This window comes from Panonychus citri, unplaced genomic scaffold (assembly GCF_014898815.1).
Source record: "Panonychus citri isolate SS breed McGregor unplaced genomic scaffold, ASM1489881v1 Contig00040, whole genome shotgun sequence".
In the NCBI taxonomy this organism is placed as follows: Eukaryota; Metazoa; Arthropoda; class Arachnida; order Trombidiformes; family Tetranychidae; genus Panonychus; species Panonychus citri.
In genome coordinates this window covers 1644721-1663521 of record NW_026515445.1, presented here as the reverse complement: position 1 = coordinate 1663521, position 18801 = coordinate 1644721, and the positions used below count along the sequence as shown (strand labels likewise).

General features: G+C 35.0%; 3 protein-coding genes across 4 annotated transcripts; 1 reads left to right on the top strand and 2 right to left on the bottom strand.

The window, feature by feature from the left end:
- Window positions 1–3679: 3679 nt before the first annotated feature.
- LOC128397913 (multidrug resistance protein 2-like) lies at window positions 3680–9070 on the bottom strand. Its single transcript, XM_053358686.1, is given in 16 exon segments — window positions 3680–4614; window positions 4699–4893; window positions 4958–5114; window positions 5187–5327; window positions 5394–5860; window positions 5920–6021; window positions 6080–6928; window positions 7029–7265; window positions 7322–7490; window positions 7546–7787; window positions 7853–8024; window positions 8081–8214; window positions 8313–8681; window positions 8774–8855; window positions 8972–9016; window positions 9018–9070. Coding segments are annotated over 16 exon segments (3954 nt in total). The 5' UTR covers window positions 9056–9070; the 3' UTR covers window positions 3680–4059.
- A 1016-nt stretch (window positions 9071–10086) lies between these two features.
- Window positions 10087–13248, top strand: LOC128397915 (chitin deacetylase 1-like). The gene is made up of 4 exons (XM_053358689.1): window positions 10087–10410; window positions 10481–10726; window positions 11173–11322; window positions 11837–13248. Exons 1-4 carry the CDS (start codon window positions 10356–10358, stop codon window positions 12985–12987), a joined length of 1602 nt encoding a protein of 533 aa, XP_053214664.1. The 5' UTR covers window positions 10087–10355; the 3' UTR covers window positions 12988–13248.
- Window positions 13249–13335: 87 nt separating this feature from the next.
- LOC128397914 (ATP-dependent translocase ABCB1-like) lies at window positions 13336–18726 on the bottom strand. Of its 2 annotated transcripts, none has more exons than XM_053358687.1 (13): window positions 18573–18726; window positions 18336–18455; window positions 18136–18217; window positions 17675–18043; window positions 17477–17610; window positions 17233–17404; window positions 16934–17175; window positions 16459–16864; window positions 15450–16364; window positions 14921–15387; window positions 14474–14614; window positions 14258–14414; window positions 13336–14189 (listed from the first exon to the last, which is right to left on the bottom strand). In XM_053358687.1, exons 2-13 carry the CDS (start codon window positions 18419–18421, stop codon window positions 13440–13442), a joined length of 3921 nt encoding a protein of 1306 aa, XP_053214662.1. In that variant the 5' UTR covers window positions 18422–18455; window positions 18573–18726; the 3' UTR covers window positions 13336–13439. The 2 variants fall into 2 exon arrangements, with proteins under 2 accessions (XP_053214662.1, XP_053214663.1); XM_053358688.1 differs by having other exon boundaries at window positions 18565–18712.
- Window positions 18727–18801: the final 75 nt, after the last annotated feature.

The following is an 18801-nucleotide window of genomic DNA, read 5'->3' as shown; positions in this document are numbered from 1 at the left end:
CGAGGCTGGAACATTGGATTAAGAAACGAAAATCAATCTCTGATCATATTGTTACTCGTTTAATTACCGTTAATTGTTGATACTTATTGTCTTCCCTTTTAACCCTGATGAACTAGAAGAGAATCAAGTGATGATAACAATTAACCCAATAAATCATATTCCAAGGTTTTCACTCTCCAAACATAATCAATTGAAATCTTCTTTCGTGGTTCCTACTGATTCCGTAATAATTTTGCAACAATTTGCATAACTAATATGCGGCTCCTTGAAACGGGATATTAATCATTTCCATATCCTGCTCAATATTATTTCTAATCTCACCAATTTGTCTCATCTGTCTAAAGTTAATAACGATTAATTTAAAAACCTAATAATTGAACATCTTTCGGTGCAATACATTTCCAAGGCGAATCCCCATGGAAATGAAATCATCTAACTTGAAACAGGTACTAAGGTGATTAAGTTAATTATTGTTTTCTTATCATCATCATCTTAATGAGCTCTTTCAAATTGTTTTAATTGAGATAATGTTGAGCTTGATGAAAACAAAATTCTCGATCAAAGTGTCAAATTTTTCCGTAGGAAACTTTCACTCCCAGTTTCAAACATTAGATCAACTTTGTTTCTGTTAAAACGCCTCGACAATAGTTTGCACCAAGGTAATGGTTATTGTGTCATCGTGATAATTACCAGTGACGAGGCCTAATGATTAAATCAAGAAAAACAAAAGGTGAGCAAATACATCATGTTCATAATTAAATGTAATTCAGCTTAATTTTTGAATAAATTAATTTGTTTACAAGGTTAAGTTAATTTATCGATTCAGAAGAAACTTCGAAGCTCAAGAATCATCGATACTGATACGAAATCTATCCGAATGAAATCATTGCGTTGTAATGATCACTAAATTAAAATAATCAAATCGATCTGCTAATCATATTAATTGTTTTGGTCTCCATGAAAAGTGAATAACTTGATGAGAATGGCCTTGAATCTTCATATTTTAGTTTGATAATCGAAGTAAATGAAGACTTCTAATGGACAATCGATCACTTCATGGGTTTCAAAAGAAAAAGTTTGGATAAAGGAGAAAATTTCCAATAATGAACATCAATAATCAAGAATGACGAAAATGATGATGTTTCTTGTGGGTGCGGTGAGTTGTTGCTGTTAATTGTTGAATATTAGATTGTAATTAACGTAATCATGCTGACATGTTAAGACATCGACTGTAGACTCATCATTCCTGAGCCATGAGGGTAACAATTAAAATGCTGACCTGTCAAAATATCAACAAAATGAACTGACCTTCCCTTTGAGCCTTCCCGAAGCGTCAACACCAGTATATTCAATCAATACAATAAATTGAAAGAGTGAATTATAAAAAGACCAGGTAAACCTCTCAAGGCCAATATCTTATATTGTTTTCAGGAGATGATTAATGTAGTGCTAAAAAAGTAAAAAATACAATCGGAGAAGCGATTAGAGTTTGAGAATAGAAAAAAAGAGAAGTGAATTCAGTAAATGAAAACATTTTGCGATCAATTTCATGATAATTGTTAACAAAGTAAACAATTAATGTGAATTACTCTTAATGATGATCAGCCTCGAGCGAAATTGTTGTTTAATCAACAAATTTTCTTCTAATTGATGTTAATAATCAACGAAACAATTAAAAGTTAATATTCTCTCTAACAAGATTCACTAATCAAACTGATATAAAGATAATCGTAATTGCTAATCAACCCATCCCACCAAAGAGGATAATTCAAGGTAATACTCACAATTAAAAAGAAACGGAAATGTGATATTAATTGAACAGTAAAGACAAATTAAAAGGATGAGGAGAAATGAAATGGCGGCAATGAGTTCACTTTTTAAATTATTAAGGTTAATTTACTATTTTTGGTTGTTACTTTGACTTGATAATTGTTGATTATAATGATGATATCATATAATCCTGTTTAGTACTATTCAATAATACAATTTAATTTAATTAACCTTATACCAATTAAATTATCCATTGCATTACAAATGAGATGAAACAATGAAACACTAAATTTGTTTATGTTTAACTATCATCATAACATAAATGACCATCAAGTTAATTCAATAACTTTCATTCATTAAAGTGGTTAGTTTATTGTCCTCAATCACATAAATCTGACCATCTCAAGGTAAACGCAAACAATTTGTTTAGATTAACATTAAATATTAGTAATCAACTAATCAGATATTGATTATCTTTCATTTAAACCAATTGATAGATGATAAACTTTAAGTTTACCGTTGTAGCCATTTATTAATAAATCTTTCGATATAAAATTTATTATAAAATAAGTTGATTTAATTGTGAGCCTGGAGTTTCAAGATTACAATCAAGTGTACTTTTCCCGTTACAACATAACAATTAAACTTTTCGTGTTGACATTTCATCAAACAATCAAGTGAAATTTGGTTAATTATAAACGAGTGAGTTGTGTGTAAATTGTTTTGTTTTTCCAGTGAAATGGTTCCCACTGATGGTGATTTAATATCAGACAAATTTTGTTTCGACAGAATGATGATGATATGATTTAATTAGACTAATACAATTAGAAATGATCTCACATACAATCAGATCAATTGCAATTAGCGGAGGACACAAAAGATAATCATCTTTTCAAGGTGCATATTACATGATAATATTAGCCAAGAATTTTGTTTACTCACAACTAATTATCAGTATGATTAGCATGTTGAACATCATTGAGTACCTGAGAAGATGATGATGAAAAGCAAATCAAGAGATGATCTCATGAAGAAGGCCAATTCGCTGCCCTTCCCTGTTAATTTAATTTATTCTCTGTGAGAAAATCAGATTCAAATCCTTTTATCTAATGTCACCTTCATTCCTACGCAATTAGATGATTATAGTTTTATTATTTACGATTTTTATTCAAAATTTCAATTCTTCTGAATTGATTTTAATAATAAGTTGGAAATAATTTCATCCAGAGACTCGGAATTCTGTACGAACAGGATTTACTCAACAAATGAACTTTCATTTTAATTTTGATTCCTTTTACCAATCATTTTCGTGACTCTGGTTAATTTAATCACAACTTTAATTTGCTTTTGTTGAGAAAATTAATCTTGATTAGAGTTTATTATTACCACAGATTCTGTGGTATTATTATCATGAATATAACAAAAAGTTAGATGAGAAGATTTAAAATGACACAAAGTAAATGAATGTAACCAAACAGGTAAAACTTGATTAACCGGCTTCCAGAAAAGTCCGAGATTAAATAATAATATTAATCGTCTATTTTATTCATGCATATTATTGGAACAGAAGGCAAACTGACCAATGGATAACAAACTGTACCTTTAACTTTCCGATACTCATGATGGCAATTTAGGATTAGTTAATTGAATATTCTCATACCATTGATCTTAGTCAAAAGTAGATTCGATCTGTTGACAGCTAATTAAAGTCACCAACTGAGTTGCAAAGATATTTACTATGAATATTTTCACGAATCATTGAAATTAATAGAGAAAATATCCAATGATTAGTTTAATTAACTTGAGAAATGTTCTTTAGTCTCAAGTCCTTTTGACAATTTTCTAAATTTTGAAAGTGAACGAAAGTCTCACATTGAGATTATGTAGAAATCAATTCAATACTTGAGAGTTAATTTGATTAAAAATTTAATTTAATTATTATTGTATAAATTTAGAGAATTTCCCAATTCAGGAGGTAATTATTGATATGCAAAATTTAAATTATTGGAAAATAATTATGGAACAATTGTTAGAATAGAAAAGTTGGTTACAAAGATTTTTGTCAATAATCGACTTTAACTTGAGGGAATACTTCAAGTTGAATCATCATATCACATCGCCTTAGGCCTTTTGCGTCTTTGCATGTTGTAGATCATTTGATTGTTCATTGAAACAATTGAACTTTAAGTTAATAATCTTATGTCATTTCTCTAATTAGGACTATCATTCGAGATCAGCGAGAAAAGTGGTAATAGTATTTTAGAGGGAATGTTGATTAATTAATTGCGATTATTCAGAAACAAATTGTTGTCTTTCAATTAGTCGCAGATAAAATCCTTTCTTCTTTATCAATTCATCATGTGTTCCTATCTCGGCGATTTTACCATTTTCAACCACAGCGATTTGATCAGCGTTACGAATTGTTGACAATCGATGAGCCACAACAATACAAGTTCGTCCTTCCTTGGCTTCGTCCAACGCTTCTTGGACAAGCTTCTCGTTCACCGAGTCCAATGCGGAAGTCGCTTCATCTAAAAGTAAAATGTTTGGCTTACGAATCAAGGCTCGAGCGATTGCAATTCTTTGCTTTTGACCTCCGCTCAAGAGCATTCCCCTTTCTCCGACAACAGTCTCGTACTTTTGGGGTAGATCACGAATGAAATCATGAATCTTTGCCTGTTTGGCAGCATCTTCGATCTCACTTTGAGAGACATGATATTCTAGACCATAGGTTATATTGTAAGCGATGGTACCACTGAAAAGTACAGGTTCTTGTCCAACAAAACCAATGTGACTTCGTAAATGAATTATATTAATATCTCGAATATCGGTTCCATCAAATTTCTGTATCAAAAATGCACACAATTAATATTATAAGTATGATTAATTGATAACGATCAATATCTATAAATTCTTGATATTTCTTACAATTAATCCAGAATCGGGGTCATAAAAACGCATCAAAATTTGTATCAAGGTACTTTTACCACAACCACTCTCTCCAACGAGTGCGAGAGTTTGTCCTGCTTTAACGCTGACATTCAATCCAGATAAAACAGGTACTGCTCTACGTGTTGGATAACTGAAGTAAACATCAGTCACTGAAATGTTTCCAAGAATCGCCTGAAAAATTGCATATGAATTCATATTAACATGTTAATCTATAAAGATGATGATAAAAACTTACAGGCTTGAGTCCCTCTTCTGAAAGATTGTCAATATTTGAACGAGTTTCAATCAACTGGAAGACTAATCCTGCCGATAATTTAGCTTGAGTGTAATCAGGATAAACTGTGGTGAGCACACCGACATATCCAGCAGTCATTGTCATGGCAAAGAAAACTCTGAAATTAAATCAACAATTAATATTCCTTTGGAAACAAAGCAGCTTAATAAAGCGTGAAAACCAAACTCACTTGTAAACGTCAGGGGCCGAAGTTAGTCCCAAGGTCACTAGATAAGCACCGAGGTAAAATCCAGCAGCATAAACAAAGAATAACAAACTTTGAGTGAAACCATAAGCGAAACTACTCACGATCGCAGTTTTCTTGTTTTTCCTAAGATTTGGATTAATATAAAAAAGAATCAGATCTTTGGACTTGGAAAGTCGAGTCAAGACTTACTTTACACTAGTTTCAAGAATTTGATTAAATTTGTCGCAAAAGTATTTCTCTTTACTAAGTGATTGCACAGTTCTAACATTGGCAATCACTTCGGTAGCGATTCGTCCAGCATCAGCCATTTCATCGGCTTGTTTCAAATTACGTCCATGGTTAATACGAAACTCCAATCGACTTGCAAGTAGAAGAACAGGAAGAATAAGTGATAAGGCCGATGCTAATATCCATCCATAGTAAAAGGCTATTCCAAGACCAGCCACCAGAGCGACGATACAACATAGTAAGAGGCCAGAACGTTGACCAGCAGCAGCTCGAATCATTGGTGCATCACGAGCGAGTTTCGACGATATTCGAGCGGGAGAATGAATCTCTTGGTCGTGCCAACTTTGATCTTGACGAAGCACATTTGTATAAGCGGCTACTCTGAGTCGTCTAACGACATGTTCAGCTAAATTATCAGAGCAAATTATCTGAAAGAAAAATAAATTCAGGTAAAAAATGAATGAAAATTCAAGACAAACAGACTTACCCTGAAAAAGTGACTCGTGAAATTAAGCACTGCGAGAATGACAAACATCCAAGCCCAAAACTTTGCGGATTCTAAAATTCCTGAAGCATCTTGATCGAAAGACTGAAAAACATAATCAAATTAGTAAGAATATTAAACGTTCGTTTTCGTGAGATTTTACCTGAGCAACACTGGCGAAAATCACAGCGAAAAAGGGCATAACTAATCCAAGACAAGAAGCAGAAAAAATGTAACCCAGTAACAGGAATTTGTCCCATTTGTACCAACACCATCGCATGATTTTGCTGTTCGATGGAAGCTCGAAAACTTCTCCTTCGGCTTCGACAACTTGTGTTTTTCCATGCGAGAATATTGTAGACATCGAGTGTTGAGAGAATGACATTCGAGATGCTAAAGACTTCGGCGATGAAATGGAAAAATCTGCTTCTTGAGATGCTTGTTGATCGCTGACCACTCGTTCATCAGCAAACGTTTGATTAGTGATTAGTTTATGATATAATCCTTTAGTTTCCACCAGTTGATCATGTTTACCCTTTTCCACCATTCGACCAGATTCCATTGCACAAATTAAATCTGCATCTTTAATGGTCGACAATCGATGAGCGACAATCAAAGTTATCCTTCCTTTTCGTGCCTTATCCAATGCCTTTTGAACAACTTGCTCATTGACCGTGTCCAATGCCGATGTAGCTTCGTCCAGTAAAAGTAGCTTTGGATTTCCAATTATCGATCGAGCAATGGCGATCCTTTGCTTCTGACCACCAGACAATTGAGCTCCTCTTTCCCCCACCAGTGTATCATATCCAGCGGGAAGAGCCTTGATGAACGCATGAGCGTTTGCCTTTTTAGCGGCTCGGACAATCTCATCGAAAGCGGCATTTGTAGTACCAAGAGCGATATTCTCTCGAATGGTTCCACTGAACAAAACAGCTTCTTGACTAACGATACCAATTTGGGATCTCCACCAATTTAAATTTAATTCACGAATATCAACTCCATTAACAGTAATCTATTAAATTGGAAATCGACAACAAATTATTAATAATAAGTAAATTAAGTAAAGTATAAAGAGAGTCAAAGTCAAGTAATACTCAGCGAGAAATAGTTACCCTTCCACTCGTGGGGTCATAGAATCTTTGAAGCAAGGCCACAATTGTTGATTTTCCAGAGCCACTTCCACCACAAAGAGCGACACTTTCACCAGATTTCATCTCAAGGTTGAAATTAAACAAAACTTGAACATTTGGTCTTGTTGGATAGAAGAAATTCACTTGTTCGAATTTAATTTCAGTTATCGGCTCCTCTATTACTTTTCCAGTTCCAGAATATGAATCAATCGCTGGTTCCTGATACGGAAATAAGCTTTATTATTGAGAAAACAAACCCGATGAGAATCACTTACTCTTTCAATTATATTGAAAATTGTTCCAGCCGATCCTTTGGCCGTCGCCACATCATTCAAATTTGGCATCGCATTGCCAAGTAACATTGAGCCCATGATGACGGACAAGAAAATGATGAAGATCGAACCAGGAGTTATCACTCCGCTCAAGACAAGATTAGCTCCATACCTGAAAAACACGACCTGTTAATAACCTTTTATTTCTTGAAATTTTCAAAACTTACCAATAAGCAAAAGCATATGAAAGATACAAAATAATGTTATCGAATCCAAAGGTAATTCCAGTGATAAAGTATTTGCGACTCAACATTTTACTAGATTCTTCCAACATTTGTCTGTACCTTTCAATCTCGTATTTCTGACCACAAAGCGACCAAACAGTTTTGATGCTGGAAAATATCTCCTCTGCTATTGCAGAAATCGAAGCATATTCTTCTTGTTCCTTGGATGTCGACTTAGCATAATACTGGGAGATTAAAGAAATTGTTACAATTAAGATTCTCTAAATGTTCCCAATAATGAAAAACTCACAGTCCATTTGTAGTAAGTGGAATAAAGTAAAAAAGGAGCGATGAAAATGAGAGCTAAAGTTAATTGTAAACTTTCAACAAATCCAATTATATATCCACCAAGAAATCCAGTAATTGAAACGAGAAATAAACTTAATTTACTTCCGATGCCATCACGAATTCGCTCAATGTCACTAAGAAGGGAAGAATTGTAATAATTTTTCGATAGCGGAAAGAATTGTAAACTTACTCATTCAATTGAGACGTGAATTCACCCGATTTATGAGCGTCGAACCAGCCGATGTCTTGACGAAGAACTTGTCTCAAGAAGAGCTTCTTAATCCTATGGATTTGTCTCTCACAGGTATACTGCCAAGCCGCGTACTAACAGTTTGTGAAAAGGTGAAAGTATCATCAACCACCCGGAATTATAGAATAGAAGATGACAAAAACTCGAAGATGTGATGAAATCGTTAACTTACCTGTAAAACAGAAGCAAAAAAAACTGCGAACCCAAAGTAGACATAATACAAAGCGTATCCATACATTATGCTTCCATATCCTGATTGGAAGGAAGTGGAATCAGTACTCGCACTAACCGATTCTTGCGAATGGTGAAAACTTGAACCGAAATTCCTTTGATTATCATTATGATGATAAAAGAAACTGGAAAGAGTGTCATTCACAATATTCGCACTGGGAGCACTTTCATTGCCTGAATCAACTGTAAGAAAAGCATCAGTCATTCGGCCGAACACAATGGCCATCATAGGTCTCGCTATTCCATTGAAACTCGCGGCCAAAGTTCCGATCACAATAAGAACCCAATCATAACAAGTACCAAATCTAAACTGTTAATACACAAGAGAGAAAAGGAAAAGGGAAAAGTAAAATTGGTCAGTCGATGAAGAAAACAACGTGGTAAGAAATTAATTGATCTTACTAAGCTCAAAATGGACACACTAGGAGCAGCGGCGGGTTTGGAGACTTTGTCGACATCGATCGAAGATTTTCCTGTTTTAAGACTGAATTAAAGGAGATGCAAGACGATGGAAGAAAATTAAAGAAATTAAAGACAATTAAAGATCAATTGTTAGAATAATAATAATAAAAGGAACAAGCAATGACAATTTCCACTCACCCACTATAACTGATTGAGCGATTAAATGAACCATATTCAGATCCACTCTGACCTCAATAGTTTCCGTTCGATATCCTTGACCATCACTAATTAGCTGATTGACTGACCAAAGACAAAACTGAATAAAATGAAAATGAAACATTTACGACAAGAAACAGAAAGAAAATGTCTCAATCTCTTGACTTGTTAATCCAAAGACGAAAGAAAACAGGTTTTGCTTTACCTTCTTACCTGTTTACCTGTGGAACCTGAAACTTTACTTAAAGTTAACCAAAGATAAATTGATGATTAGACCAATAAACTGAGATGATCCAATTAACTCTTTTCAAATGGTCAATCTTTCCATTGATTGTCCACTCGATTTACTTGACTTTCATTTCTAATCTTGTGACTTTCAACCCAATCAAACCAATTGACAAGTTCACCAGTTGCATTTACTTTACTCCAGCGACTCTAATTGTCGACAATTGGAGCTTTCCAATTGTCTCACGTCTAGTGCATAAATTAATCGATCCTTATGATCTCAATTCAATTAATACTTTTCTTTTTTCCTTCTCCTTCTCTTTTTCTTTTTCTTTTTCTTTTCTCAATTAAAACCGTTTGAGATTAAGCAAAAAAACGAAAAAAAGAAAAAGAAAAAGAAAAAAGGATAAGCAGTGGATTACGAAGATTCTCTTAAACGGATGAATCCGGTTTTCTGGTTCTTCTTACAAGTGCATGTGAACGAGGAATCAGGTTTTACTTACCAAGAGATTGTACTTGTTTCTAGAATTACTGTCAGTCCATTACGAGGTCATTTGTCCGCTTACTTTACTATTTGTCAGAAATTAAGGCGATTCAATATTTCGAATTTCTTATTCTCTATCCTCATTAATTTCCATCTTAATATTATTTCGTTTTTATTTATTTTCATTTATTTTATTCGATAATCTTTTCGTCTTCTTATTATTAAAAACAATCAAATAGAAAATTAGAATTTCTTACAAAATTTACATTCGATTCAAATTGAACCTACATGTTTATCTATCGTATTCGGGTTTCCCTCTGATGAGTAGAGGTGTAAAGCTAAATTGCGTTTCTTTTGGCATAACAAATTCAACTTTGGCTGAGCTTTTACCCGAAAATGAGGTTAAGTTCCCACGTTCTCAAAATAAACACCAACACAAACCGTTCTGATCTCTTTCTTATCGCACTTTTTTGTGTTGCTGTTCTAATTTTTATCATCAAACTCATCTCTCTCGTGTACTCACTCGCACGTTCGCTCCCTAAATTGCTCATTTCTTGATCATCATCCGATCCGGATGATCAACGCAGTTTATGATTCTTTACACCATCAAATTTATTTCATTGTGATTTCATTTGTTTCTTTGCTTACGTTTCCTTCATGATGGACAAAATATTGTCTTTAGGCTTAATTCTATTAATTGTTGTAAATTTATGTAAGTGTTTGTGTTTAATTTTAAATTTTATTCGATGTTTTCATACAATTTTGTTCTAATCGTCATTCAGGTTCGAGTATTTCAATCAAATCGATCAAAAAGCGTCAAATTGAAAACGAAAACGAGGCCGAACTATGTAAAGGTCGCCCACCGTCGGAATACTTTCGTCTAACTACCGACGACGATTGTCGAGATGTCGTTCGATGCTCCGTGCAAGGATTATTGGCCTTACGATGTCCATCGGGACTTGCTTTTGATATCGAAAGACAGACCTGTGATTGGAAAACAAATGTGAAAAACTGTGGGCAATTAGAGAGTAAGTTAAATGTCCGTTTCCTGAAATAACAAGTCATCTTTTTTTCGATCAATTCAACTAATCCTTCCGCTTTCATCAGCACTTTGAGTGCATTCAACTTGAGATTAAGATGAGAAAAAACTTTTGGACTGACGACAAAACAGATCAAATGAAAAAGAGCAATTATGATTAAATGAATAGTGATGCGATCATTAATCATATAATTTATTTCGCTTCTAAATTTAAAGTCATTTGTTTGCAGTAATCGTTGGTTATTGAAACTGATCCATGATGAATGGAAAAACTAAATTTAGAATCAGCAGTTACCGTTATTTGTTTACTCGACTATTGGACATTAGTGATACATGTATCTGTTTAAAGTCATTCGACTTTGAATCAATTGATCAACCCAAATGCTCAACGATGAGATTTCACGACTCTAATTAGAATCTAATTTTTAATTACAGAACCTCGATTAGCGACACCTCTTCTCGCGACAGACTCACCAATTTGTGACGAAGGAAAGTTAGCCTGTGGTAATAAGGACTGTATCGAGAAGGAAAAGTTCTGTGACGGGACACCCGATTGTCCTGATGGGTCTGATGAAAACGCTTGTAGTAAGTAAACACAATGAATATTAATCATCTTTCTAAATCTAAAATGTAATTAAATCAACTGATGATGTGATGATTGAATCACATCATCATCAAGGTGTGTCTCTTTCTCTTCATCGTTTAATTTGCAAAACCCAAACAATTGGCACGTATTGACACACACACACAAATTCAGAAAGATGAAGATGAAGATACAGGGTAGAAACGAGAAGAAAGAAATTCATAAATTACCATTTTGGAATTAATTTAGATTAATTGATTTCTTTTGAGACTAAGGTTTGATCTAAAGTGGAAAGCAATTAATCTTGATTCCTCGTCATTAGTATCATCTTCATCCTCTTTTGTATAAAAATCGAGATCAGGTCAATTTTACTTTCAATTACTTACTCATGATACACCGGGTATAGTTTAACTTCATCACTCGAAATCAGGTCACTTTAAGTTGAGTACGATTACCGGTTTCTCTCACAATTTATCTTCTTTTATCTTTCATTATCCACCCATTCCTACTAATCAGCTGTGGATAAAGATCCAAATCGAGCCCCACCCTGTGATCAGAGTCAATGTGTCCTCCCTGATTGTTTCTGTTCAGCTGATGGCACCCAAATACCTGCTCGACTTGAACCAGCCAACACACCTCAAATGGTTATGATCACTTTTGATGGAGCGATAAACAACAACAATATCGATGTTTACGAGAAGCTTTTCAAAGAAGGAAGAAACAATCCAAATGGTTGTTCGATAAAATCGACTTTCTTTGTGTCCCACAAGTACACAAACTATTCCGCAGTTCAGGAAGTTCACAGACGAGGACATGAAATCTCAGCTCATTCGATTACTCATAAAAACGATGAGAAGTATTGGTCTGAAGCATCGGTCGAAACTTGGGCCAAAGAAATGGCTGGTGTTCGTTTGATCATCGAAAAGTTTGCCAACATAACCGACAATTCAATTGTTGGTGTTCGTGCTCCATATTTAAGAGTTGGTGGCAATAATCAATTCTTCATGATGGAAGAACAAGCCTTTTTGTATGACTCATCAATCACTGCACCACTTTCGAACCCTCCTCTTTGGCCTTACACTTTATACTTCCGTATGCCCCACAAATGCCACGGAAATGGTCAAAATTGTCCAACCCGATCCCACGCAGTTTGGGAAATGGTCATGAACGAACTCGATCGTCGAGATGATCCCAAATTTGACGAAGAACTATCAGGATGTGCTATGGTTGATTCTTGTACCAACATCATTTCAGGAGAACAATTTTACAATTTCCTGAATCACAACTTCGATCGTCATTACAAAACTAATCGAGCTCCATTAGGACTTTACTTCCACGCCTCGTGGCTCAAAACAACACCCGAATATCTCGATGCTTTCATTCAATGGATCGACGAAATGCTAGAGAAAAAAGACGTTTTCTTCGTTACAATGACTCAAGTTCTACAATGGATGCAATCGCCAACTGAACTTACCAAAATCAACGATTTCGCTCCTTGGAAGGAAAAGTGCGAAGTCAAAGGTCAACCTTATTGTAGTTTACCAAATCAATGCGCTTTGACCTCGAGGGAATTGCCTGGAGAAACGATTCGTCTACACACTTGCACTGAATGCCCACAGAATTATCCTTGGGTTGAAGATCCAACTGGTGATTACTTCGCATTCTGAAAATAAATAATTAAAACTTAATTTTAAATCATCGCCATTCATCGTTACTAATCAAACTCTACAATTAATTAATTCATCAATTTTATCATCTTTCCATAACACACCGAACAGAATTGACATCATGTTGTCAACATTTGATACTTAATTAAATTAAAAACCAGAACGAAAAATTAATTATAAAACATTTTAATCAATTGTTTGTTTGCAACTATCAAGATAATCAAAAATTGATTAGTTTAATTAAAAAACTTAAAAAATGAAGATTAAAATGCTAATTATTTACTCGGTTTTATGATTGATTCTAATGATCAATTAAACTCGATAGTTTTTGATAAAATGCAAATTGAATTAAAAGATTTACAACAATTGATTTAATAATAATTTGAGATCAAAAACAAAAAAAAATGTTACATTAAAGGGAATAATTAATGATGTTGATTAATTAATTGCGATTATTCAGAAACAAATTGTTGTCTTTCAATTAGTCGCAGATAAAATCCTTTCTTCTTTATCAATTCATCATGTGTTCCTATCTCGGCGATTTTACCATTTTCAACCACAGCGATTTGATCAGCGTTACGAATTGTTGACAATCGATGAGCCACAACAATACAAGTTCGTCCTTCCTTGGCTTCGTCCAACGCTTCTTGGACAAGCTTCTCGTTCACCGAGTCCAATGCGGAAGTCGCTTCATCTAAAAGTAAAATGTTTGGCTTACGAATCAAGGCTCGAGCGATTGCAATTCTTTGCTTTTGACCTCCGCTCAAGAGCATTCCCCTTTCTCCGACAACAGTCTCGTACTTTTGGGGTAGATCACGAATGAAATCATGAATCTTTGCCTGTTTGGCAGCATCTTCGATCTCACTTTGAGAGACATGATATTCTAGACCATAGGTTATATTGTAAGCGATGGTACCACTGAAAAGTACAGGTTCTTGTCCAACAAAACCAATGTGACTTCGTAAATGAATTATATTAATATCTCGAATATCATAATCATCAATTTTAATCGACCCTGACTCGGGATTGTAATAGCGCATAATCAAAGATATAACGGTACTTTTACCACAACCACTTGAACCAACTAATGCTAATGTTTTACCAGCTCCGATTTCAATTTTCAGGCCATTCAAGACCGAAGATGTTTTTCTTGTTGGATAATTGAAATAAACGTCGTCAATTGAAATTTTGCCTTTGATTTTCTGGAAATGAGATACACAAAATAAGTAATTCTATTCGGAAATTGTAAATGTTTCATGTTTCAACTTACGGGTCTCAGACCATCTTGTGATAAATTGTCGATCGCTGATCGACTTTCGATTATCTTGAACACGAGGCCAGCAGAAAGTTTTGCTTGAGCGTAATCCGGTAGAATTGAGGTTAATTGACCAACCATTATGGCCGACATTGTGATTGAGAAAAATACTCTAAGAAAATTTAATTAGTGATAAACATTCTAATGAAATCATTCAATATTCAATTATACCTGTAAACATTTGTCGGGGTCATTTCATCGATGTTGACTAGATAAGCACCAAAACAAAAACCCGCTCCGTAGACAAAGAATATCAAACTTTGAGTGAATGCATAAGAGAAACTGTAAGCAATTGCTTGTTTCTTGTTTTTTCTGAAACCAAAGAGATGATTAATTAATAATATGAACAGATAAACAGCCGAAGACTCTGAGTTTGCAGCCACTTTTACAATCACTCACGCAGTTAGCGATAATCAAGTAAATGTGAATTTTGATATCTAATCAGTTGACCATTTTGAGACTACATCATTCAAATGAGAGAATATATTCTCTGGGTCAACTTTATCTCTCATTGGTTATATTCAACGGGTGGTTCAATGGTTTAAAAAGTGGCTTCAAACTCAAAGCCTTAGAAGGCCTGTACGAAGAACAAAGAAAACACAAGAAAATCATAGTTACTTTGAAGGAAGAGCAAGACGGTCAGAATATCGTTGATAGAATGTTTGTTCTTGAGTAAGAGATTGGACAGTGCGAACATTTTCAACAGCTTCTGTTGCAATTCGACCAGCAAGTTCGATCTCTTCTGCTTCTTGAGCCTGATCACCTTTACTAATACTCATTTCCAATTTACCAGCTAAAAGAAGCAGTGGAACCATAGCGGTTAAGGCCAATGCCAAGACCCACCCGAAGTAATAAGCAATGGCCATTCCAGTGACCATTGTGACGACTGCAGAAATGACAATTCCAATTCTCGAACCAGCAGCAGCTCTGATCATTGGAGCATCTCGAGCTAATTTAGTAGATAAACGGGCAGGGGCGTGAATATCTTCATCGTGCCAGGACATATCTTGGCGAAGAATAGACGTAAAGCAAGCGATTCGAAGGCGTCGAGTCATATTTTCACCAGCGACTCCTGAAGTTAAAGCCTAAACAAAAAGAGTCATTAATAAATGTTTTGTTATTTTTCTTCGAGTTTCTAATAACTTACTCTAGTAAAATGACAAATGAAAGTCAAGACAGCGAGAGTAATGAACATCATACTCCAGAAAAAAGCAGAATCTAACATTTGCGCCGGTGGCAGTGAGAATGATTCATAGACACTCGCGAAAAAGACCGCAAACAAAGGCATCACGATTCCTAACAGAGAAGATGAAATGACAAGGGAAGACACAAGACAAGAATCATGTCGACACCATTTAAGTATTTTCCAAGTCGAAGGCAGAATCACGTCTTCTCCGTTGAAATCAGCGACTTTTGCTTTAGCAGCAATCGTCATTGTGGATGTTGAAAAATCAGATAATGAGTGAGCTTTGGATTGAGACAATTCGTGTGGGTGTTCACTTTCTTTCTGCTCATTTTCGAACGTTTGATTAGTGATTAGTTTATGATATAATCCTTTAGTTTCCACCAGTTGATCATGTTTACCCTTTTCTACCATTCGACCAGATTCCATTGCACAAATTAAATCTGCATCTTTAATGGTCGACAATCGATGAGCGACAATCAAAGTTATCCTTCCTTTTCGTGCCTTATCCAATGCCTTTTGAACAACTTGCTCATTGACCGTGTCCAATGCCGATGTAGCTTCGTCCAGTAAAAGTAGCTTTGGATTTCCAATTATCGATCGAGCAATGGCGATCCTTTGCTTCTGACCACCAGACAATTGAGCTCCTCTTTCCCCCACCAGTGTATCATATCCAGCGGGAAGAGCCTTGATGAACGCATGAGCGTTTGCCTTTTTAGCGGCTCGGACAATCTCATCGAAAGCGGCATTTGTAGTACCAAGAGCGATATTCTCTCGAATGGTTCCACTGAACAAAACAGCTTCTTGACTAACGATACCAATTTGGGATCTCCACCAATTTAAATTTAATTCACGAATATCAACTCCATTAACAGTAATCTATTAAATTAGAAATTGACAACAAATTAATAAGTAAATTAAGTAAAGTATAAAGAGAGTCAAAGTCAAGTAATAATCAGCGAGAAATAGTTACCCTTCCACTCGTGGGGTCATAGAATCTTTGAAGCAAGGCCACAATTGTTGATTTTCCAGAGCCACTTCCACCACAAAGAGCGACACTTTCACCAGATTTCATCTCAAGGTTGAAATTGTGAAGAACCTGAACTGAAGCACGAGTTGGATAAAAGAAGTTAATATTTTCGAATTTAATTTCTTCGATCGGTCCTTCTAAAATGCGACCATTTGTTGCATAACAGTCGATTTCTGGAGTTCGATCGATAATTTGATAAATATTGGCAGCCGATCCTTTAGCTGCAGCGATATCGGTTAATGAAGGCATCGCATTTCCTAATGATAATGAGCCAAGAATTACGGCCAAAAATATAATAAAGATTGAACCAGGAGAGATTATCTGTTCAAGAACTAGATTCGCACCATACCTGTGGATCGAAAAGTCAATCATATTAAAAAAATTATCATTTTCTTCATCTATCATGATTAAAACTCACCAATAAGCTATTCCATAAGAAGAATATAAAATAAGAAAATCGAGACCAATAACGAAACCGAAGACTAGATACTTTTTACGAATCATTTTCTTTGCTTCTTCGAGCATAGTTTGGTATCGTTTAATTTCATAGTTTTGACCACAAAGAGCAAAAACAGTTCTAAGACTCGCAAATACTTCTTCGGCGACCGCAGAAACTTTGGCATAGTTTTCTTGCTCTCGAATTGTGGCCCGGGTCATATACTACCAAAAGAAAAGAAATTAGATCTCGAAATTCAAACGCTATTAGAAAACACTTACCACCCCTTTGCATGAAGTTGTGATGATTAAAAAAGGAGCAAGAAAAACAATAACTAAAGTCAATTGCCAAGCCTCAATAAAACCGATTAAAAAACCACCAAGAAATGTCGCCAGTGATTGAATGAATAATCCAAGTTTATTGCCGATTCCATCTCGAATCCTTTCGATGTCACTTTAGTACCAATCAGAACAACTCCCATTTGTTATAAATTAAATTCCAAATGAAATTGATTCAATTACTCACTCATTTAATTTAGATGTAAATTCTCCTGAATTATGAGAATCGAACCAACTGATATCTTGTCTCAATACTTGAGTGAAAAAAAGCCGACGAATCGTATGAATCTGTCTTTCGCATGTCCATTGGAAGCAAATTACCTTTAGAGAAATTCAGATGAACATGAAACATTCGAATAATGTATTGATGAAATCGTTAACTTACCTGTAAAACAGAAGCAAAAAAAACTGCGAACCCAAAGTAGACATAATACAAAGCGTATCCATACATTATGCTTCCATATCCTGATTGGAAGGAAGTGGAATCAGTACTCGCACTAACCGATTCTTGCGAATGGTGAAAACTTGAACCGAAATTCCTTTGATTATCATTATGATGATAAAAGAAACTGGAAAGAGTGTCATTCACAATATTCGCACTGGGAGCACTTTCATTGCCTGAATCAACTGTAAGAAAAGCATCAGTCATTCGGCCGAACACAATGGCCATCATAGGTCTCGCTATTCCATTGAAACTCGCGGCCAAAGTTCCGATCACAATAAGAACCCAATCATAACAAGTACCAAATCTAAACTGTTAATACACAAGAGAGAAAAGGAAAAGGGAAAAGTAAAATTGGTCAGTCGATGAAGAAAACAACGTGGTAAGAAATTAATTGATCTTACTAAGCTCAAAATGGACACACTAGGAGCAGCGGCGGGTTTGGAGACTTTGTCGACATCGATCGAAGATTTTCCTGTTTTAAGACTGAATTAAAGGAGATGCAAGACGATGGAAGAAAATTAAAGAAATTAAAGACAATTAAAGATCAATTGTTAGAATAATAATAATAAAAGGGAACAAGCAAATGACAATTTCCACTCACCCACTATAACTGATTGAGCGATTAAATGAACCATATTCAGATCCACTCTCTGACCTCAATAGTTTCCGTTCGATATCCTTGACCATCACTAATTAGCTGATTGACTGACCAAAGACAAAACTGAATAAAAATGAAAATGAAACATTTACGACAAGAAACAGAAAGAAAATGTCTCTCAATCTCTTGACTTGTTAATCCAAAGACGAAAGAAAAACAGGTTTTGCTTTACCTTCTTACCTGTTTACCTGTGGAACCTGAAACTTTACTTAAAGTTAACCAAAGATAAATTGATGATTAGACCAATAAACTGAGATGATCCAATTAACTCTTTTCAAATGGTCAATCTTTCCATTGATTGTCCACTCGATTTACTTGACTTTCATTTCTAATCTTGTGACTTTCAACCCAATCAAACCAATTGACAAGTTCACCAGTTGCATTTACTTTACTCCAGCGACTCTAATTG

Bases quoted from the DNA above. Each gene is read 5' to 3' on its own strand.
- LOC128397915 (XM_053358689.1), top strand. From the start codon at position 10,356: ATGATGGACAAAATATTGTCTTTAGGCTTAATTCTATTAATTGTTGTA. The intron at 10,727-11,172 runs GTAAGTTAAATG...TTTTAATTACAG, and splicing joins AAACTGTGGGCAATTAGAGA to AACCTCGATTAGCGACACCT. The intron at 11,323-11,836 runs GTAAGTAAACAC...CCTACTAATCAG, and splicing joins GTCTGATGAAAACGCTTGTA to CTGTGGATAAAGATCCAAAT.
- LOC128397914 (XM_053358687.1), bottom strand. From the start codon at position 18,421: ATGGTCAAGGATATCGAACGGAAACTATTGAGGTCAGAGAGTGGATCT. The intron at 17,405-17,476 runs GTGAGTAATTGA...TTGGTACTAAAG, and splicing joins TTTACATCTAAATTAAATGA to TGACATCGAAAGGATTCGAG. The intron at 15,388-15,449 runs GTAAGTTATTAG...CTTTTTGTTTAG, and splicing joins TCATTTGTCATTTTACTAGA to GCTTTAACTTCAGGAGTCGC.